General features: G+C 48.3%; 4 protein-coding genes and 1 long non-coding RNA gene across 8 annotated transcripts in view; 3 read left to right on the top strand and 2 right to left on the bottom strand.

Annotated features, from left to right (window-relative positions):
• The first annotated feature begins 2991 nt into the window (after positions 1–2991).
• On the top strand, positions 2992–5701 carry lpar4 (lysophosphatidic acid receptor 4). Its single transcript, XM_083686202.1, has 2 exons — positions 2992–3768; positions 4331–5701. The coding sequence occupies exons 1-2, from the start codon at positions 3193–3195 to the stop codon at positions 4823–4825; spliced, it is 1071 nt and encodes a 356-aa protein (XP_083542328.1). The 5' UTR covers positions 2992–3192; the 3' UTR covers positions 4826–5701.
• A 3884-nt stretch (positions 5702–9585) lies between these two features.
• On the top strand, positions 9586–14670 carry p2ry10 (P2Y receptor family member 10). Of its 3 annotated transcripts, none has more exons than XM_083685501.1 (5): positions 9586–9925; positions 11585–11639; positions 11810–12022; positions 12233–12413; positions 12683–14670. In XM_083685501.1, exons 3-5 carry the CDS (start codon positions 11829–11831, stop codon positions 13661–13663), a joined length of 1356 nt encoding a protein of 451 aa, XP_083541627.1. In that variant the 5' UTR covers positions 9586–9925; positions 11585–11639; positions 11810–11828; the 3' UTR covers positions 13664–14670. The 3 variants fall into 3 exon arrangements, with proteins under 3 accessions (XP_083541627.1, XP_083541629.1, XP_083541628.1); XM_083685503.1 differs by having other exon boundaries at positions 11585–11619; XM_083685502.1 differs by having other exon boundaries at positions 11585–12022.
• A 1686-nt stretch (positions 14671–16356) lies between these two features.
• gpr174 (G protein-coupled receptor 174) lies at positions 16357–21481 on the top strand. Of its 2 annotated transcripts, none has more exons than XM_083686024.1 (3): positions 16357–16490; positions 19387–19947; positions 20253–21481. In XM_083686024.1, the coding sequence occupies exons 2-3, from the start codon at positions 19738–19740 to the stop codon at positions 21114–21116; spliced, it is 1074 nt and encodes a 357-aa protein (XP_083542150.1). In that variant the 5' UTR covers positions 16357–16490; positions 19387–19737; the 3' UTR covers positions 21117–21481. The 2 variants fall into 2 exon arrangements, with proteins under 2 accessions (XP_083542150.1, XP_083542151.1); XM_083686025.1 differs by lacking the exon at positions 16357–16490 and adding an exon at positions 18275–18630.
• A 342-nt stretch (positions 21482–21823) lies between these two features.
• The window catches only part of LOC310816023, a 128435-nt gene continuing 127758 nt past the window's right edge, over positions 21824–22500 (bottom strand). Inside the window, exon 2 of the long non-coding RNA XR_014554637.1 lies at positions 21824–22016. This is a non-coding gene — a long non-coding RNA (uncharacterized lncRNA). The remainder of the gene's footprint in view (positions 22017–22500) is intronic.
• Positions 21824–22500, bottom strand: part of LOC310816022 (integral membrane protein 2A-like) — a 3561-nt gene continuing 2884 nt past the window's right edge. The window contains exon 6 of the mRNA XM_083686026.1: positions 21824–22500. This exon is cut by the window's right edge and continues 630 nt beyond it. The gene's annotated coding sequence lies outside the window, so the exon portion shown is untranslated.

A 22500-nucleotide genomic window follows, 5' to 3' on the forward strand; every position in this document is an offset into this window, starting at 1 on the left:
CTATTAGAGGCTGAAGGGGTAATCTGTGTGTGATGGAGGGTGTAGAATCATAGATACAAATCAGAAAGGCTCAAACCTGGTCCCATAGCAATCAGCTCCCCAATATAACTACTGATGACACCAGCCCGTGCCCCCTTCTCCCTTCCTCCCACCCTCCTCCTCCTCTCCGACAATCCCCCATTCACGCTCCCCTCGTTCCACCCCAACCTCCCTCCAGCGACCGAGGTGCTATTGTCTCGTTTCCTGTGGCCATGCAAGCCGTCCTCCAGCCTATACACACACTCACACAAACACACACACATACACAAACCAAAGCAATGCTGAGCTTACACATTCAAACAAGCACGGATAACTGCGCGGTGGATTGGACGCGCTTTCCCATTTTACGCGGCCAACTTGTCAATATACGAGATCGAGGATCATTTGTTTTGACAATAACATAACTTGAGAGACATTTTATTCGCTTATTCCTGTTTGGTTCTATTTTTTTTCCATTAAAGACTTAACTCTGGGACACTCAGGAGGTGAAATACAGGAGGTGCATATAACCGGCGACGTCAGGTTTGTGGAGAAACTCTGAGCTGGAACTCGGACCCATTCCCCGGTCATCTTCACATCAGAGCTGTTAAACTGACAAACATCGGCGACAACGAGGTGAGCTGTCATCATCACCACTCAGCTTCCAGTCTTACCTCAAGATCTGTTTACTTTCTTCTTCCACAGTGATGCGATGTTTGGGATATCAGCCATTTGGTAAACTTTGGTTTGACATGGGATGGTTGCTCCTGTTTTCCTAAATTACTTGGCGAGAAGTTTTTAACTTTAGAATTAAAGCCATAGCAATATTTTGGGAAATTTCAAATAATAAAATATACCCCTTGATTATGATCAATGACTATGAATACTGATAATATGAAGTTTTGCTAGCTACAGATAGATAGGCCTTTATCCAAACCACTAATTGTACATGTAAATTACCACTAATCTTACATGTAAATGAATTTGCTCAATTGTTTATGTTTGGTTGGTGATCCACTGATTGTACGCTATGCTTAAAACAGTATACTGTATACCTAGTACATTTCAGGTACACCGATTTTCTGAGAGTTTCTGGCTATCACTCGGTTGTTCACTGTCAGGGTGCCGCATTCTCCATGATCATGTCTCTGCGGTGAGAGAAAGGAACAGCTGGATTTGAGTTGAAGCTGAAACTGATATCTTTAGACCAGCAGCTCCTGAAGGCATGTTTCTCAAAACGCCTCAGTGCTGCTTACCGTGAGGAAACTCTGTATGTTTGCAGCTGTCTGTCCAAAGTCCAGGATCTGGGCTGCTGTATGACACACACACACACACACACACACACACACACACACACACACACACACACACACACACACACACACACACACACACACACTGTTTGACCCCAGATAGATCTGAGCAGGTGAAATGCTAAGGCATTTCAGTATTTCATTTCATAGGCCTGTACAGCATATCAACGAAAGGAAGCCTACTCTATGGACCACAGTTTGTCTTCATTAAATAAGTGGTGTATTCAGTTCCCCTAATTCTCTATATAAATCAGCTCCGGCCTTCTTCACTAACATCAGCTAAATATGAGGCAGGCAGTGTCAGGGCCTCGGACTGAGAGACCTACAGTGTGTGTATGTGTGTGTGTGTGTGTGTGTGTGTGTGTGTGTGTGTGTGTGTGTGTGTGTGTGTGTGTGTGTGTGTGTGTGTGTGTGTGTGGAGCAGAAGGGTACAGTGAGGGTATTGTGAGGGGAAATGAAAGCTTTGAGAGAGGCGTGTGAAAACGCAATAAAGATGTCACACTGCAGCTGGCACTGGTCTTGTCTGATGGACTGTGTACTCTTACAGGCCAGCCTCTGTGTGTGTGTCTGTGTGTGGGTGTGGGCCCCAGTCGCCCAGGGCAGAAGCAGCAGAGACTATGCCCACCACAGCGGGTCTATGATGCAAGTCTAGTCTCAGTTTTACAGGCTAGTGTTATTCCAGTTAGACTGACTAATTCAAAGCCTGAAAAGTTGGGCAACCCACCCTGAGTTGTCCATATCAAATAATAGTCATGTAAGAAACATTATATAAAGACAAAATGATACACACAAATAGTATATTTCCATGCAAATGCTTTATTTGTCCATTTGCATCGTTGTAAAAAAATGTGGTTAGCCTCCTACCTAATCTACATGGGAATGTGTATACTATACAACACAGCTCTGGCACTCCTCAGGCAGTCACCTCGCCCACTTATACTCATGCCCTCTCATGCCACACTGCCTTGAGAACGGCACCCACTCACTCTGGAACAGAACGGACTGACCTTGCCATACAGAGAGAGAGAGAGAGAGAGAGAGAGAGAGAGAGAGAGAAAGGAGGGGGGGGGGATTTAAGTAGTGTGTGTGTGTGTGTCTGTGTGTCTGTGTGTCTGTGTGTCTGTGTGTCTGTGTGTGTGTTTGTGTGTGTGTGTGTGTGTGTGTGTGTGTGTCCAGCCTAGGCCTAATAAATATGTTTCCCCCTAACTCCTGGTGTTTTGAATATTTGTAAGCAGTTTTATAAAAATATTTGCTTGCTACGTGGTTCCAATTAAAAGGAGGGACAGGGGAGGGTGTTTTTGGAATCCAAGGTCAAGTGCTCAACTACTATTACGCTTAATATGGAGAGGAAATACTATTAGGCTAACTATTCCCTGTGTTTATCTGTGGAGGAGGGAACTGGGTATGTGGAAGATATTTAGCCACTTAAATTAGAAGACAGCGGAAGTATCAATGGTTTCTGTTGTCCTCCAAGAATGGCTAAACTACTTCCACATGTTGAGTTTTAGTTAGACTATGACTAACTATTTCTTTTCCTGTTTCTCTCTGCAGGACGGCAGCCCATACGCACACTGTGGAGAGGCCAGCACTTCAGAGACACAACCTCTGTGTTTCTGAGTGTGTGGGTGTATGACTGTGTTTAATTGTGTGGGGGGTGTGTGTGTGTGTCTGAGTGTGTATCCGTGATGGCCAGGAGGGTGCTCACCTGGTGGACCCCTCACTGACAACCCCCTCCCACCCCTACCCCAACACACACACACACACACACACACACACACACACACACACACACACACACACACACACACACACACTGACGGCTGGACATCCAATCAGAGAGAACCCCCTTCCCGGCCTCACCATGGCCAGCCTGGTGCTGAACGAGACTGGGATGGAGGACTGTGGGATCGACGACTCGTTCAAGTATGACCTGTACTCCGTGGTCTACAGCGTGGTCTTCGTCCTGGGGCTGGTCACAAACTGCGCCGCTCTCTTCGTTTTCTGCTTCCGCATGAAGCTCCGCAACGAGACCACTCTGTTCATGACCAACCTGGCGTTGTCGGACCTGGTCTTCGTCTTCACGTTGCCCTTCAAGGTCTTCTACAACGTCAACCGGCATTGGCCGTTTGGAGACGGGCTGTGCAAGGTGTCAGGGACAGCCTTCATCACTAACATCTACGGCAGTATGCTCTTCCTCACCTGCATCAGCGTCGACCGGTTCCTCGCCATCGTCTACCCCTTCCGCTCACGCTCAGTACGTACCCGTCGGAATGCAGCGGTGGTGTGTGCTGTCGTGTGGCTGACTATCGTGGGAGGAGGGATATCTGTCACGTTCTTTTCCACGATAAACCGGGCGAACCGAGCGACCGCCTGCTTCGAGGGGTTCTCCAAGAGCACTTGGAAGACCTACCTGTCCAAGATCACCATCTTCATCGAGGTGAGGGAGGAAGGGAGGGAGTGGTGATGATTTAAAGACATATCTACAGCCATATCTATGTATATCACTTAGGAAGGCTGCTTCTCATATTGATTACTAATACAGTGTTATTGGTCATTCACTAGCAATGTACAAGACCAAGTAGAACAATGCTTCGTAGCTTAAGTAGTATTTCATTTATTGTTTTGATCTAGGCCCACACCTCTCCTAAACCAGCAAAGTACTTCATTTAGCGAATTTTGTTTGCCCACGCAAAGTAGACTGACCTGCAAACATTGATTTTACAATGATTACTCTCATGTGGCTTTGCAGCTGTGTTGTTGGGAGGAATCAAGTACTACTGTTGGGAAGCAGCTTTTGGGAAACTCACCCCAGAACAGTCATGGATGTTTATACGTTTATATGAGTTATTTAGAGTTTAGCAATCTTGATATCAATACTGGGTCCCAATGATTACACGATGTCAGAAAATGACTTATTTGCTGTGAGAACACACACTTTTGCCTGTTATGATAAACCCGTTATTGTTAACTTGCTGTACGTTTTTTGTGTTCCGCTCCAGATTGTGGGTTTCCTGCTCCCCCTGCTGGTCAACCTGGTGTGTTCCTCTATGGTTCTGCGGACGCTCCGTCGCCCGGCGACGGTGGGCCATGGCTGTGAGAGCAAGAGACGGGTCCTCCGGATGATCCTGGTCCACTTGGCCATCTTCATCATCTGCTTCGTCCCCTACAACTCCATCCTCTTCCTCTACGCACTGGTGCGGACCCAGGCTCTGTCCAGCTGCAGTATCGAGCGCTTCGCCCGCACCCTGTACCCCATCACCCTGTGTTTGGCCACCCTCAACTGCTGCCTGGACCCGGTGGTCTACTACTTCACCTCCGAGAGTTTCCAGAAGAGCCTGACCACGGGGGGCAAGGGCGGGGCCAGGCCCGAGAGCATCCCCCGCAGCGACACAACCGAGACCCCTGACACACACACACTCACCAGAGACACGCACGACACACACACACCGGCTAGCAACGGCAAAGAGACAGGGCTCTCAGAGACCCAGTTCTGACCCTACAGGAGAGAGAGAGATGACAGACAGACAGACAGACAGACAGACAGACAGACAGACAGACAGACAGACAGACAGACAGACAGAGGACATGTGGAGATGGAGTTTCAGGGACTGAGGTCTTGAACTTGAACTTGAACCTGCTTTCACTAATAAAATGATCAGCAGTTTGGCGGTGGAAGTGAAAAACACATAACTGAACAGATTAGTAAAGACCTGAGGTAATTCCTGAAGTACAGCCTGGGCTTTAGGGATTAACCCCCGCAGGAGAGCAGAGGAATGTGTGTGTATGTATGGACTTCCATGTCGAGTCGGACGGAGGAGGACAGAACCCTGAGGAACACTGCATTTGGTCCAGAGAGTCCAGGGAGACTTGGACATACCTGTGTGATTCTGATGGATCAGAGCCATCCATGCTGACTCTCATTGAGACTTTGAGATTATCTTACTCAGGCTTAATACGCACACACACACACATACAGACCCCCCCCCCCCCCCCGCCCCGCCACACACACACACACACACACACACACACACACACACACACACGCACACACACACACACACACACACACACACACACACACACACACACACACACAAATGCACTGAATTGCAGATGTATTTTTTTGTGATGAGATTTTCTCATTGTTCTCTATTGAGTTATATTGTGTGCTGTTGTGTATTGTTGTTAAAGCTGTGTTGTTCCTATTGTATGGATCAGGCTATATTGTTGTATTGTTCCTAAGAGAATTTGTCCTGACACTATTTAGTGTGATGAAGATTTCCACTGTTATTGTAACACAGCAGCACTTTGACCTGCTGAGTTGAGTCTACGTGTATAGGTGTCTCACTGCAGCTGACTGAAGCCATTAAAACCCTGTTCAGAACCATTGGTTTGGCTGTGTTTATCAGTCTGCCCCTCTCTCTCTTGCCCTTGGTACAGTCCTCCCCCACTCTGAGCAGGTGCAGGCCTGGGCTGGGAGACTGCAGATTAGGGGTGAGAGGGGGTGTGATGGTTAAGTTGTTTATTTTCACTTATGTGGGCTTGTCCTGAGAGTTCCTTATGTGGGCTTGTCCTGAGAGCCAGAGGTCAGCTCTTATCCAATCAGAAACCCGGGCCTGTGAGCCGCTGTTTGGATCCAGGGCCAAATGCTTATTATGACTGGAGCAATGGCCCATTGTCTCCTTCTGAATGAGTTCTCTCTGCTTTAATCTGGCCTAGGACTGCAGAGCTGCTCTAAGTCTCTTACACAGTTACACACACATGCACACACACACACACACACACACACACAGCCTGCTCTGGCACGTACTTTAGGGAGGCATGGAGCGCAGTCTGGGAAATTATGCAACATTTTGTTTTTCCATGTTGTTTGTCACTCTCTTGCAGTGTTACAGAGTGTCACCCTGATATATGGATTTCAACAAGGGACATTTGTAAGTACATTGAAAGCATCACTAGTGTCATGCTTGTCAGCAGAGCCAGCCGGGAGCAGGAACATATTCTAGAACTGCTCTGACGCGTGCACTTGTGCATGTGTGTGTGTGTGTGTGTGTGCAGGACTGGACGCTGACAGGACTGTTGTTGATCTAGTAATCCTATATCTAGGTGGCCTTTCCCTGAATGAGTGGCATGGGCATGTGCATCTGCCTGCAAAGACATCTACAACAGGCGGACAGGGGGACGTGAGAGGGGTGGGGGGGGGGGGGGGAGGCAGAGAGGGAGAGGAGACAGAGACAGAGGGACAGGAGGGGGGTGGTGGAGGAGTGTCATGGGGAAATGTTAGTGGAGACAGCTGGTGAGGATAGAACTGAGCAGGAAGAGAAAGAGATAGAGAGAAGGATGAGTGAGATGTAAGGGGGGGGGGGGGGTGGATGACACTTTGAGGTCAGACAGGAAGGGAGGGGGACACAGGAATAGGGTGAGGGACTGCATTGGTAGTGACCGTACCCCTCTGTGTGCTCAATGTAGATACATGTTAACCCTGGTCATCATATACTTAACTCAAACTACTCACAATGGTTCTTAAACTGTTCATGTGAAGTTATTGCATAAGATGTAATAACTAGGTTTTAATGTTTAGTTTTTTTAATGTATGTATTCATTGTTTATTACAGGTGATCTAATGGAGATACAAATGTTACAATGAAGACCTGTCCTGATCCTAAAGTCTTAACAAAGGTAACTATAATAGCCTATCTATATGGTGGGAGGATTGAGGAAATGTGTCACCATCACTGCTTCCTCTTAATACTGTGACCTGAACAGAGAGCAGCACTGCCCTGCCCTCTGGTGGTGAGAGGGTGGAACCGCAATATGGAGAGGAGAGGGCTTTGACAGGGAGAGTGTACGACGATGCAGCCACTGCCGTGCCCTTGAGCAAGGCAAATAACCTCTAACCTTGTCCCCAGGCTATTGCACATATAAGCCTAGAATAACAATGACTTGAACCTGGCCTTAGTGGGAGTGAATTTACTGAGTAAAGTATATGTTATTATTTTATTTCAGCGAACCACATGGCTGTGAAGTGTAGCTCTGAATCAGAAACGTGTGGTGTACAAGCACTGGGGGGAAGTGCTGTGGGAGAAGTAAATACTGTTTGCTGCTGTGATTGAAGTAAAGCCAATAGCTATGCGCTGTCCGTTTTCAACGCTCATTCTATTGGCCATAATGAAGGCCAAGTTTGACGTTTTGGTCCACCAAAACGTGTGTGTGTGTGTGTGTGTGTGTGTGTGTGTGTGTGTGTGTGTGTGTGTGTGTGTGTGTGTGTGTGTGTGTGTGTGTGTGTGTTCATCTTCTCCCCTTGCCATGCCTGGAGAATGGGACAGAAGTTGAGCAGAGCAGACGGTTGGTGGTGCTACTGTGTGTGTCCTGTCCCCTCTGAAACAACCCCTGTCTCCTACCCCAAGACACTGTCGATCTGAAAGGATTGGATAGGTATTCAAAAAATGATGGCAGCTCCATCTTACCCTCTGGAATGTTTCGCATGTTTCTTACCTAATTCCAATATTGTCAGATGGACACAAGTGTCGAGGGGGTGAGGACGAGGAGTTGTTTTTGGACAAGGCCTCTGTATCTACTATACTGTACTCTCAGGAGAGGCTGGTGGAGGTAGAAATCGGAGGACAGGCTTATTGTAATGCATGGAATGATATGAGGAATGGTATCAAACACAACACACATGTTTGATACCATTCCTCATTCCATTCCATACATTACAATGAGCCTGTCCTTCGATTTGTAGCTCCACCAGCCTCCACTGCTCTGTATGTAGCTGAAGGGAAGCCGAGCAGAGGCTGGGTGGGTGTGATCACACTTCTTTCTCTATGGACACCATCACTTGCTAATTTTAAACCACAGAGATGAACAGTGAGAAAAACAGTTCTTCTTACTGGAAGTCACATGGTACAGCTTGCCTGCCTGCCTGCCTGTCCTACCCATGGCTCTCTCTCTCTCCCTCCCTCTCTCTCTCTCTCTCTCTCTCTCTCTCTCTCTCTCTCTCTCTCTCTCTCTCTCTCTCTCTCTCTCTTTCTCTCATCACACCACTCCTCTTGTTGTCTCCTTTCCTTCACTGATATATAAGCAACATAATTGATGAAAGCAAATACCTGACAGACATCAACAGTTTTGTTTAATCTGTTCTATGATTTCAGATTAGTGCAGATGAAAGAGGAGAGGGAGGAGAGGGAGGAGAGGAGGAGAGGAGAAGAGGAGAGTAAGCCACTGTGGAGTATTGAGAAAGATGCAGGGTCCAGGGTTATTTAAATGTTTAAAGGAAAGGGGAACATTTAGGCGGATGTTGTAGTAGTTACTATCCCACACTAACACTACCACTGAACTAGCCTAGCTGAAGCACGAGTGGAAGTCCGTAGTACTCTGTACCTGACTTCAGAGTTGACGGAGGCCCTTAGATTGGCTGTCGGCACGATGAGTTGATACTGAAGGGGCTGCGCACTACGCTGCTTGGAATACCCCCTGTATCGTTTATCTTTTTCAACGAAACAAACCTTCAGGCATGTTTGTTCTAAGAAACCGCCCCATCACGTTTTGCTCCAACGAAAGGAACCAGGAATGAGAGGCCTCGCCCAAATGCAAATACAAAGTATGTGAGAACCAATCAATGTGCTCGCTCAGAAGCCGGCTCGAATATGGAGTGGACTATTATTATTAGGGAAGATGTTGTTTGGAAATTCTAACTGAATTTCACTGTCGTGGCCAGAAGTGGCAGATTTCCAACCAACCTAGCTCCTTTAAAAGGTGCTTAACAAAAAACATTGTTATTAATATTACACCCACACTATACAAGTAAGTATGAATGATAACCAAGCAGAAGAGATCGTGAGGTAGATCACAACAGAAGTAGACAGTCATTCTCATGTCAATCATATTCAGATGATAAGAGTAAGAAAAAGGAACTGACATGTTTCATGAGAGGAAGCAAATGTCTGTTTAAGATAATATCTGTGCAGAGTCAGACTCTGAGTTGTGCAGCTCTGCAGGGGTATGTTTGGGTATATAGTTTAGGACATTGTCCTCTTTTGTATGTCTGTCTGTCTGCCGAACTGCATGACTGTCTGTCTACCTGCTTGTCTGTCTATCTGTCTACCTGACTGCCTTCCTGTCTGTGTCTCACTCTTGTGTTGTGTTGTTGACGCTGCTAGGGGCCGACTGACGTAACTAACGGTACAATAACATCACGAGCAGCGCAGGGGCAGAGCTGCTCTCAAAAGCATTTCCTCTCGCTATGCTCAAGAAACCACGGAGAGCGCTAAAACAGAGCAGTGCAGAAACCAGTCTCTCAACATAGCACACACACACACACACACACACACACACACACCCACCCGCCCACAGAGACTATAGGACTGCTACCAACCTGCTGCACAATCACACACAGACCTACAGTCTTCAGTGGCTGCTCAAGCACAAGTGTGTTTGTGTGTGTGTGTGTGTGTGTTGCAGTGTGAGGGTGAGCGGTGGAGCTGGAGCTGCTGCAGGGTTAAAGTACATGCTGAGATCACACCCTGGCGTCTGACTTGTCACCACAGCACTGAGCCCAGCTGGAGGGGAAAGGGGAGCCGAAGGTCATATCACAGGTAACACTGGTGCTAAAGATCTTCTGTCCAAACTGATAAACATGTTAATACAGTTTGTGTATGTAGCTGTAGAGAGGAGCCGGGTTGTAATATGGGTGTGTTGCTGTGGGGAGGAATCCTGTTAATTTGACTGAGCCTTTTTTTAGGAAGGATTCTGATGTTGGTCATTTGTGCTAGATCAGTATGCAAAATTGTCCACTGGTCAGGTGACTTTATAAGCAGGAGTTTTATTAGAGATATGCCGTGTCCTGTGTGTGTGTGAAGGTGCGTCTGTCTGCCTCTCTGTATGTCTGTCTGTCTGCCTCTCTGTATGTCTGTCTGTCTGTCTGTCTCTCTGTATGTCTGTCTGTCTGTCTGCCTCTCTGTATGTCTGTCTGTCTGTCTGCCTCTCTGTATGTCTGTCTGTCTGCCTCTCTGTATGTCTGTCTGTCTGTCTCTCTGTATGTCTGTCTGTCTGTCTGTCTGTCTGTCTGGGTATGACAGTATGTAGCAGCAGGTGAGAACTTGACATCATCACTTGCTGATGAACAGTGAGAAAAATTGTTCTTCTTACTGGACATCACATGGGACAGCTTGCCTGCCTGCCTGCCTGCCTGCCTGCCTGCCTGCCTGCCTGCCTGCCTGCCTGCCTGCCTGCCTGCCTGCCTGCCTGCCTGCCAGCCTGCCTGCCTGCCAGCCTGCCTCTGCCTCTACCCATTGCGCTCTCTCTCTCTCTCTCTCTCTCTCTCTCTCGCTCTCTCTCCCCCTCCGGGGTTAGATCAGGAAGGGAGTTGGCTAATCTTGGTTCGAGGCTGTGATAGTTCATTTGATAAGCAGAGGAACTACTCTCTTTCACTTTGCCGAACTTTCTGCCGTTCCACTGGGCTGGGGGGTGCTCCGATTTATTACAATCTGCCCTATTGTCCAGCGACTGGTGGTGTCTTTCCTACACGATGCTCAGAGCCTCAACCGACAGGCACTCAATATGACACAATGGGATCTTACCCACATGATGTCCAACCTGCCCAGTATATGACTTACAGCAGTGGGGGCTGGTGAAGGTAGAAATCGGAGGATTGTATTTGCATGCAATGGAACGGGCAATGGTGTCAAACACGCGTCCACCCCAGTGTAACTGCAGGAAGTTGCTCATTCCGTTCCATGTATTACAATGACCTCTGATTTCCTCCCCTGATCTTCAGAACAGCCTAATACTAAAGAGAGTTAACTCAGTACAAGGTTGCTGTAGTGCAGCACACAATATACACTGTATTACAATATACACTGTATTACAATATACACTGTATTACAATAGACCCTGTTGGGATGATGGTAGTAAGACATACTGACTGGACACTGTGGCCTTTTCTCAATTGTTAGGAACACGACTCCTCTTCGTCCTCCAAAAAGCATTGGAGGAGAATATGTATGTAAGGGGAGGAACCTGCCATCTTCTCCTCCAATGTGTTTCTTAGTAGGACGCGAGTGGAGGCTGGAGGAGAGGACATGAGGAGTCGTGTTCTTAACAACTGAGAAAAGGCTCCTGTCTCCCCTGTTTCTCCGTCTGCTCTGCTCAGAGTAATGCGTCAGTTTATTCTGCAGATGCTCCGTGTCAGTCTGTGGTTTGATCACATTGTTTTTTGTTTCTGTGTCGTCTCTCCTCCTCCCCCTTTGTTACAGGTGCTGCTATGGAACCAAAATGAGTGTGTGTGAAGGTGCGTGAGAAAGAGAGAGAGTGAGTGGGCAGGTTTTGAAATAACTCCTGCATTTACAATACAAAACCGTTGTTTTATTTTTGGAGTTTTATTTGGCCTCACAAATAACGTGTGTTTATAGAATACTGTGTAAATACTGCATTAGCGTTTTGAGCCCTGAGCATGTGTGTGTGTGTGTGTGGTTGTACAGTACGTCAGTGTGTGTGTTTATGTTTGTGCGAAGTATGAGTTTGAATGTGTCGGCTTTGAGGGGCAACTCCTCCTCCCCGGAATGTTCCCACGATCTGCTGATTGGCTGGGAGCAGCGGATGGACCAGCTGTATACCTACTTCTATCTGTTGCTCTTCGTGCCTGGACTCCTGCTTAATACCGTAGCACTCTGGGTGCTGTGCAGACACATCAGGTACACACACACACACACACACACACACACACACACACACACACACACACACACACACACACACACACACACACACACCCACACCCACCCCCCCCCCCCCACACACACACACACACACACACACACACACACATGTGTGGGCACACATACACCCCCTCCCTTTTACCTATATTCTCTATTCAGTGCCTGCCTCCTATGTGCTCCCCACAGTAAGAAGACCAAGGCTGTGATCTTCATGATCAACCTGGCGCTGGCAGACCTGGCCCATGTCCTCTCCCTGCCTCTCAGGATCTACTACTACTTCACCCACACCTGGCCCTTTGGACGCATTGTCTGCCTGCTCTGCTTCTACCTGAAATACCTCAACATGTACGCATCCATCGCCTTCCTGGTGAGCACAACCGCTAGATAGATGGATGGATGGATGGATGGATGGATGGATGGATGGATGGATGGATGGATGGATGGATGGATGGATGGATGGATGGATGGATGGATAGATGCATAGATAGATGCATAGATAGATAGATAGATAGATAGATAGATTGATTGCTAGATAGATAGATAGATAGATAGATAGATTGATTGATTGATTGATTGATTGATTGATTGATTGATAGAAACGTTATCACTGTCTAATCCTTCTTCCTCTCCTCCCAGGTGTGTATCAGTGTGCAGCGGTGTGTCTTTCTGCTAAACCCGTTCTGTGCCCGGCGGTGGAGACGACGCTACGACCTGGTGATCAGCGCCGCCGTGTGGGTGGTGGTGGGACTGGGCTGTTCACCCTTCATCCTGATGAGAAGTACCACCAATACCACCGGCAGGGCAAACTTTAGCCTGAACCCAAACCCCTATACCCCCGGCCACACCCAGCCCTATATCTCACCCTTATATGCAAGCCTCAGCCCCAGCCTCAGCCCACAGCACAGTCCAAACCCGGTCAACCCGCCCATCACTGGCTGCTTTAAGGACCTGCCCACGCGGCGGCTGCCCCTCCCCCTGGCGGCAGCCATGATGACTCTGGCCGAGCTGTTTGGTTTCCTGCTGCCGTTCACCACCATCCTCTACTGCTCCATAAGAATTGTCCACTCTCTCAGTCAGAGACAGGGCCAGGACCACCACAACCAGAACCACCAAGCCCCCTACAGCCCTCAGGCCCGCCACGCCCGACTCTCTTCCAGCGCAGCCCGCCAGACGGACAGACAGGCGGACAGACAGACAGACAAACAGACCGACGGGGAGAAGCGCCGCGCCCTGCGTATGGTACTGAGCTGCTCGGCCCTCTTCCTGTTCTGCTTCGCCCCGTACCACATCAGCTTCCTGCTGTACCTGATGGTGTCCCAGGAGCTGGTGTCCCATTGCCCCACGCAGCTGGGGGTGCGTCGGTTCCACCCAGTGTCTCTGTGCCTGGCCAGCCTCAGCTGCTGTCTCAATCCCCTCCTCTACTACTTCCTCACAGCAGAGTTCAGACAGCACCTCACCAGACGCACCTCCTCCTTCACCTCTCAGAGCTCCTCTCAGCTCAGGAGCAGACTCATGAGCTTGGAGAGCACCTCCTCCTTCACCACCTGTGAGGGCGTCTCTCAGGTCAGGGGTAGCCGTGAGCCCGGAGAGCAAAACACCTCCTCCAACAGGATTTAACCTCCTTCTCCTCCTCCATCACAATGACTCTATCCCTGAACCCCTAATCCTTAACAGGGCATTAGTATCTAAAACATTGAGCTGTTTATGATGACATATTGAGAGGAGTAAGAGGAAGATGGAGTCAGTTGTTGGGGGACAACAACAGTAGACTTTCCCATGAGTAGAGAATGCCTGTCACGAGACAGATGTCTGTGTATAAACTGACCCTGGCGCTGCTTGACCTTAACATTGCCTACTCTCAGAGGACACTGCACTGATATAAACAGCTCAGAAGAGGCTTTTAGTCCAGCACTTGAGTCCGCCACGACAGTATTACTACACTGAAGAACTGAAGAGTCTTCTTTGATTGTATGTTAGTAGAAGCTGGTGGAGGCAGAATTCCATGCGTTGTAATGAGCCCGTCCTCCGGGTTTCTCCCTCCACCAGCCTCCACTGCTGTATGTGTGCCTTTGTGTACGGAACTGGAACTGCTGTGATATTGTAAGAACAATATGCTTATTAACTCTTTTTCAAAAAGTACTGTTCGGGTTCCTCATAGAACATCACACAGGAAAAAAAGTCTGGACAGCAATTCAATTGACACGCTTTAAATCGTTAAAAACGAGTGCTGTCCATTCTTTATTTACTGTGTGACCAGGGTCATCTCAGTACATCCCAGGTCATGCAATGCAGTATAAAGCTACAGTGTCTGAGGCTGGTGGAAGTAGAAATTAGAAAGACGGGATCATTGTAATGCATGGAATGGACTGAGGAATGGTATCAAACACCAGTGATATACAGTGCATCTGTGTCACCACCATACACTTGTGTGTCTGAGTTGAAGGCAGATCACAGATCAAAGCTGAACACTGAGAGCATTTAGCATGTTCTTCATGGTAAAGTTATGCAAACACAGTCAAGGCTCATCAATTATAGATCTTACAAAAAAAGCTATTGACGGAAACCGTGACCTGTGTGAATCATGATCGTGTTGTAAATAAAGCAGAAGTGTGCTTGGCTTGTTACCATCTCTGTCTCTTCCTTTGTTCTGTTTTTCTAGCTCACTGACAGGAGGAGCTCCCATAGCAGGTGCAGAACCAGGGGAGGCTGGTGGAGGCAGAAATCGGAGGGTGGGCTCATTGTAATGCATGGAAAGGAATGAGAAATGGTAATGAATGGTAATGCATTCCGTTTCATGCATTACAATGAGCCTGTCCTCCGATTTCTACCCACGGCAGCCTCCCCCTCCGTCAGAGACTGTGTTGCCTATACTGTACAGGTGTGACAGTCTGTGCAGAACAGACAGATGTGACTATGTTGTATGCATATGATTGTGACCGTGCGAAATTGCGAAAGTGTGTGAGCTTCCTCCAGTGGTTTTGTGGTAGAGACAGTTGGTAGACAAGTCACATGGCAGCAGGCAGCTCACTCTGCTACCATGGAAACCAGATGTTGCCAGGCTCTGAGGTTTGACGGTTGAACTGTCACTTTGCACCTCTCTTCGCTATGGCAACCCCAACCTCTGCCCCTCACAGACGTTAAGGCTCAGAACGGCCAGGTGTTTGTCTCACTCTCCTCCTCCACCTCCTCGGTCCTCCCTTAGCACCCCCTCCTCCCTCCTCCCTCCCTCTTCATCTCCTCCTTAATCTTGATGGCAGTTCTAGTCTGTCAGTGTTCCAAAATATGAGAGAGAAAAAGAGAGAGAGAGAGAGAGAGAGAGACAGACAGACAGACAGACAGACAGACAGACAGACAGACAGACAGACAGGCAGACAGACAGGCAGACAGACAGACAGACAGACAGACAGACAGACAGACAGACAGACAGAGAGAGACTTGCTGCTTAGAAAACACACAAATGACAACAAACAACTTGTCTAACAGTATCAGTATAGTATGCAAATTGTTTGCAGATGAAATTTCCCCACCCATCTAATTTCCATTGTCTGAGAACATTGTAAACAGCCAGTGACAACCAGACGTACATGTGTTTGCGCTTTCCTGCGTGTGAGTGTGTGTGTGCAACCATGTGAATGATCACGTGTATGATTGTGTGTATGTGTGAGTGCACTGTGAATCATCGAGTACTGAATGTAAACAGCCACAGGTTTTAGTTCCTTATTAGCATGGTAACGGGGAGAGGCTAGATGAGTATTGTGTTTATATTCAGACTTGAACCCTCCAAAACACACACACACACACACACACACACACACACACACACACACACACACACACACACAGACGCAGAGAGACTGAGAGGGATCTGAGCTCTCAGGGGAGGCTGTTTTCAGCCTCTCATCTCATCCCCAGTGTGAAACCATAGAGATAGAAAACTGCGTGACTCATCCTCATCATCATCCACATCAGCAGATGATGTCCATAATCAGTGAGTCCAGTGGAGGCAGAAATCAGAGGATGGGTTCATTGTAATACATGGAACAGAATGGTATCAATTCCATTCCATTCCATGCATTACAATGAGCCCATCCTCCGATTTCTACCTCCACCAGCCTCCCCTGAGTGAGTCTGATTAACCGAACAGAAGTGACCTGAATAACAGAAGTGATGGTTTCAAAACTAAAACCACACCCACGCACAGGCAGGAAGTCCTATCTGTGATCAACTTCTGTGAGTGGCGAGAGAGAGAGAGAGAGAGCGCGCGAGAGAGAGCGAGTGAGAGAGTGGGAGGGAGAGAGAGAGAGGGCAGAGAGGAGGAGGGAGAGAAAGAGAGGGGAGAGAGTTTGTGTGGCTGTCAGAGTTAGCGGAGGAACACTCTCACTGCCTTTTACCTCCAAGGGAGACGGAAAAGTCAAGCCATATGGACACACATCAGAGCATTGAGGTAAGATACCCATTATCAACACTGAGACTGTGCTGTTGTATACTCTCTGCTAACATGGGTGCACTAGTGTGTATTTGTGTGAGTGTTTGAGTGTTAGTGTGTATGTGTGAGGGGAGGGGAGGGTAACAGAATGCTTTAGCTGTGTAGTCAGGCCTCATGGGAGGTCTCATATGTTTCTCCACAGTGTGGAATGTCTGATATGTGGAGGAGTGAGTGTGTGTGTGTGTGTGTGTGTGTGTGTGTGTGTGTGTGTGTGTGTGTGTGTGTGTGTGTGTGTGTGTGTGTATTGGTGGGTGTATGTGTGGGTGGGTGGGTGGAAGGGGAACAGTGGAGTGTCTGGGTAAGGGATGATGGCTGAAGCCTGTCCAAGTGCATGTGCAAGGGCCTCACTGCTATACACACACACACACACACACACACACACACACACACACACACACACTCACACACACACACACGAAACAACACAACAACAACAAAACAAACACACATACACTCTCAATACGGGAAGAAGATGCTGCTTCTAGCTGGGGCAGCAGTAGACAGCAGCAGACCCACAGAGAAATGACTCACAGAGTAGAAAACACAGAGTTTCCACTGGCAAGATGTGGGGTTTTTACTTCAGGCTGGAATGTTACACATAGTATTCAGGTAGAAATATACCCAGTTCAATAGACATTGTTCTTTGTCACATAGAATTGGCAATTGTGTCAGCTCTACATCCTATATTGCAATAACCTTTTGAGAAGCTTTGTATCACTACATGGACTTCAAGTTTAGGGGAAACTGCCGCCCGAATGTTGGAAGAGTAAGCTCTTGCTATGATGATGTAGGTGGGTGTCAGCTCCCCCGAGAGACCTGTTGTGATAGGGCAACAACACAGAGAGACATGTTATGATAGGTTATGATAGAAGTTGACATTTATTTTAAGCTCATCAGCGTAAAACAGTGTGAGAGCCGTGGTGAGAAGTAGAGTGGGAGGCTGGGAGGTGTAGTTCTGTGGAGGCTGGTATGTTTGCTAACGTTCCACTTACCATTCCATACATTACAATGAGCCCGTCCTCCGATTTCTACCTTGACCAGCCTCCACTAATAGAGTGGGAGACAGGATGGGAGGCTGAATGAGTGAATGGGTGGGAGGTAGAGAGGAAGACAGGGTGAGTGGCAAAGTAATCGAGTGGGAGACCGGATCAGGTTAGTTACTGAAGATAGAGATGGAATCCCACAGCAGGGGACTTCCCACAGACGCCCCAATCATTCCCAACCACTGGGTCAAAGGTCTCTGGAGGCAGTCAGAGGAGGACTGGAGAGATCAAGTGTAATCTGACCTGGCCCACAGGCCTGAGAAGCATGGGAGAGGGGAATGGAACAGAGAGGAGCAGAGTGGATCTAGCTAAGTGACTCCAGAACTCTGGGGAGTTTATATCTCTTTTTTAGGAGCTCCACAGGGAGGCAGTCAAACGCATGTTCAGACTCACTCCTCCTGGTCCTCCTAGTCTTCCTCCTCTCCTCCTCCTCCTCCTCTCCTCCTCCTCCTCCTCTTCCTACTCCTCCTCCGCCTCCTCCTCCTCTCCTCCTACTCCTCACCCCCTCTCCTCCGCCTTCTCGTCTCCTCCTCCTCCTTCTCTCCTCCTCCTCCTCCTCTCCTCCTCCTCCTCCTCTTCCTACTCCTCCTCCGCCTCCTCCTCCTCTCCTCCTACTCCTCACCCCCTCTCCTCCGCCTTCTCGTCTCCTCCTCCTCCTTCTCTCCTCCTCCTCCTCCTTCTCCTCTTCCTCCTCCTCCTTCATGAGTGTCTGACAGATATCATCATCAGGAAGGGAGGGATTACTGACCTCAGCTGGCTTCAGCACACAGCTGGGAGGCAATCCAGCAACAGCAGTGCAACATGGGACTCGCGGTTCGGAGGTTCTGTACTGTGATCTCTGACCTCATAATGGATGCTGCTGACTCCAACAGGAAATACTGGAGAGGCCCCTCACTAGAAACAGAGTACATTCCTAGATACCAACTTTGCTCTTTATTAATATGCTCATAAATCATTTGTGTTCTATCATGTCATGAAGCACATACAATACCTTTTCCGGTATTTTCTCTTTGCTGTTTCCCAGTGACTGAGAAGGAAAGGAGACTGCTGATGAGGTGATTGGATAAAGACAATATAATCACAGTTCACACTTACTGTAAAGTTCTGCAGAAAAGACAGTATGTTGTACAGTTACTTTAAGTGTTAACATTAGTAACATTTAACATAAAAACGGATTAAGGAAGAGAATAACCACAGCCTGCTATTTCTCTCTGCTGAGAATGACACCCGTGCCTGGTTCTCACAGGAGGTGAAAACACAGGAGGTGAAAACTTCACCCTGTTCTCTTCACCCTGTTCTAACCACATTACTTTCGCTCCAAATGTAACATCTGCAACACCATCACAGAGTTGCTAAGAGAAAACTGGCAACACATACACACTGTAAGCATAGATATATCTGTGGTTGAAGGCCTTCGAATTCCCCGAAGGGTTTTGTCAGGGCTGCAGCTCTAACCACTCTGCGCGTGTTGTGTGAATGTTTTAGAGAGAGAGAGAGAGAGAGAGAGAGAGAGAGAGAGAGAGAGAGAGAGAGAGAGAGCAATGGGTAGAGGCAGAGGCAGGCTGGCAGGCAGAGAGAGAGAACTCCTCTCGCTAACCAGGAAGTCACTTGCATGTTCACCTCAGCAAGTAAAACAAGATGCAAAACATGTCAACATCAGAGACCGATGAGGAAACAAACACAGAGCTATGTCTACATAAATACATAAAAACACCTAAAAAAAAGACTAGCCTGTTGTTGTGCCCACCTGTTCAGTGCCCTTAACATCCTTTCCTTATTGCTCTCTATTTTACTCTCTGCTACCTCTCCAGGAGTGCTGACACTGGGACTGAGACTGAACTGGGACTGAGAGAGAGAGGAAGATAGTCACAAACAGCTCGACACCGATGTAGGACTCCTTCTCCAAAGACCATGGAGACACTCTGCTGCATGACAGTGGTAAACAGGGATGAGCTGACATGGATTGAACATGGACAGATATGAGGGACAGTCTGGACAGACACACAGACTTTGACGGACTCACAGACCTCTACTCAGGGGCCTAAACACACAGGGACTCCTTTCTCTCTCCGAGAGAAGAGAGCCTCTTTATTGGTCAGCGAAGTGATTGACACACATCCTTGACCAGTGACTGAACCCAGGAGGGGGTGGGCATTGTTAAGATGAGCGCATCCAATCAGACGGGTAGCTGTGAGACTAGTGCCGACCTACGTAGCTACCAGCACCATGTGTACGCGGTGGTCTACGGCGTGATCCTGGCGCCGGGGCTTCTGGCTAATGTGCTGGCGCTGTGGGTGTTTCGGGCGTACATCAGAGAAACCAAGAGAGCCATTGTTTTCATGATGAACCTGGCTGTGGCTGACCTACTGCAGGTGACCTACTTTTTAATAAATTATTGATTATTTCTATTTAACCACTGTGAGCTCTATACTGCACCAGAGGATGTGTTATAAGCTGTTTACTTTCTTTACAATTCATGTGGATGCGTAACAAGCTTTATACCAGTGGAGGCTGGTGGAGGTAGAAATCGGAGGACAGGCTCATTGTAATGCATGGAATGGAATGAGGAATGGTATCAAACACACAATCACCCTCATTCCATTCCCTGCAATTGCAATGAGCCTGTCCTCTCTTACTCCAAGTGGAGGTATGACTATCTGTGTCTCTTACCCCCCAGGTATTGTCTCTGCCTCTGCGTATCTACTACTACCTGAACCAAACCTGGCCGTTCGGCCACCCACTCTGTATGTTCTGTTTCTACCTGAAGTACGTCAACATGTACGCCTCCATCTTCTTCCTGGTGTGTGTGAGCGTGCGGCGCTGCGAGCTCATCATCCGCCCGCTGCGCTACAGCTCGTCCCGACGGAGGGGAGACGTGTGTCTGTGTCTTGCCGGCTGGCTGCTTGTCTGCCTCGGCTGTCTCCCCTTCCCCCTGCTCCGACACTCCAACACTGACCCCAGCCTTGACTCGTACCACTCTACCCCTATCCCCCAACTCAACCCGACCCCTAACCTCTCTCCCAGCCCCAGCCCCATAGCTAGCCCTGCCCTTGTATGTTTCTCTGAGCTGCCCATGAGGCACATCAGTGCTTCGACAGGCTGGACCCTCATGATAGGAGCAGAGCTGGTGGGGTTCATCGTACCCCTGGTCCTAGTGCTAGCCTGCGCTTGTCTGACTGCGGGGAGCCTGCAAAAAAAGGAGGAAGGAGGGGTGCAGGACAAGGGGGAGAAGCGGAGGGCGTTCAGGATGGTGCTGAGCTGTGCCGGTGTGTTCCTGGTGTGCTTCGCACCCTACCACATCACAATGCCCCTGGATTTCCTGGTCAAGGCCAATAGTCTGGGCAGCTGTGCCCTGAGGGACCTTGTGCTGCGATGCCACCCTGTCACCCTCTGCCTGGCCAGCCTCAACTCTGTGCTGGACCCCCTCATGTACTACTTCACCACAGACGAGTTCAGGAGGCGTCTGAGCAGACCTGAGATGCCAGAGAGCTTCTCTCTCTCCAGGCGCCTGTCCTGCGCTGCCGGGGAAAGCAAGGCCTGACCTGGGGACTAAAACATGACCCTGACTCCAATATGACTCTAACATTCTGGAAGAGGATTAAAATGTGAGCAGTGTCAGGCAGGAACACTGCAGATGATGAGGCCCCCCCAGACCAAAGACACACCCTGAGACAGTGGGACACTGAGAGAGAAAGAGAGATGAAATAAGAAGAAAGGGATGGGAAGAGATGGCTTTGCTGTAAACTGAATACAGTGTTGTCCTCACATTCCAGTGAATTCCAATGTTAATTGCAAACTGTGAAAAGGCGGGGGAGAGAACGCCCTGAGGGACCATGTTGAACTGTAGATACTTGGCAGCACTTCGCTAAAATGTTCAGGGTTTTATAAAAACATATTTTTTCAGTACTTACGCATGTTTCTCTCAATTAACCACAAGTTGCAAAACTGTCTGTGAAATGATGCGTCTGTTTTTGATAAGATCTTTGATGGTTGCCAGAGCAGCTTAGTTGGAAGACAGAAGAATGTGGCCGTCAGTACTGACACCAAAGTGTGTGTGGAAAGCCCCTGACAGCTCGTTTTGGTCTCTTGGAGGCTCCCTTTCACAGCTTCTGTGAGTAAGCAGGGTATAAAACTGTCAAACCAGGCCAGCTTCCTGTTGCTGCCATCTTAGCAGACTAGAGTGGGTTTATCAGATTGAGTATTGTTCTCTTCTTGAGTTCATAAGTCACAACACACCATACACACATAATAGGTAAAGAAATGCATCTTTATTTGACAACAAACAAGTATAAAGTTAATTTCATTCCAACAGTTTCACACAAAGTCATTTTCAAATTTTTCTTTCTAAGACATTCCAGCATCTTCCTGTGCTTGTGATTTGTCTCTCTGACACACACAGACACAGACACACACACAGACACACACACACACACACAGCCTCCTGTCTGATTGTCCTTCCATACAGCCACGCATACATCCATCATTAACCCTTTACTTCATGTATTTCCACAGAGGAGGTTTCTAAACAAACATAAACACTGGGCCTGTTACAGTAGGGGGCGCTAGACTCAACACAACAACATCATCACCATCAGGTACCACAACATCACAGCAGAAGAGCAGAGGCCTCTGGGAGCCGCAGGGCATCCTGGGAATGTCTAGAGCACATCAGTATTACTGAGGGGTCAACCCCTAAGCTGGGGGTCAGATACAGTAAGCCTAGGGGTCAGGGGGTCATGGGAGTGTATATATGCAGGTCTGAGTTTGGCTAGGACGAGATTGCTCTATACTGTAGGCCCTGGTTATCAGCATATACTGGTACCACCAGGCAGACAGACGGATGGACAGACAGACACGTGTTTGATATAAACAACCAACATCAGGACAAACCAGGACAGGTAACATATCTCTCCTTTATATGGTGG

This window comes from Argentina silus (genome assembly GCF_951799395.1).
Source record: "Argentina silus genome assembly, chromosome: 15".
Lineage (NCBI taxonomy): Eukaryota > Metazoa > Chordata > Actinopteri > Argentiniformes > Argentinidae > Argentina > Argentina silus.

Coding starts and splice junctions, on each gene's coding strand:
- p2ry10 (XM_083685502.1), top strand. CDS start 11,829: ATGTTTGTGCGAAGTATGAGTTTGAATGTGTCGGCTTTGAGGGGCAAC. Junction 12,023..12,232: donor GTGCTGTGCAGACACATCAG/GTACACACACAC, acceptor TGCTCCCCACAG/TAAGAAGACCAAGGCTGTGA. Junction 12,414..12,682: donor ACGCATCCATCGCCTTCCTG/GTGAGCACAACC, acceptor CTCTCCTCCCAG/GTGTGTATCAGTGTGCAGCG.
- gpr174 (XM_083686024.1), top strand. CDS start 19,738: ATGAGCGCATCCAATCAGACGGGTAGCTGTGAGACTAGTGCCGACCTA. Junction 19,948..20,252: donor CTGTGGCTGACCTACTGCAG/GTGACCTACTTT, acceptor CTTACCCCCCAG/GTATTGTCTCTGCCTCTGCG.
- lpar4 (XM_083686202.1), top strand. CDS start 3,193: ATGGCCAGCCTGGTGCTGAACGAGACTGGGATGGAGGACTGTGGGATC. Junction 3,769..4,330: donor AGATCACCATCTTCATCGAG/GTGAGGGAGGAA, acceptor GTTCCGCTCCAG/ATTGTGGGTTTCCTGCTCCC.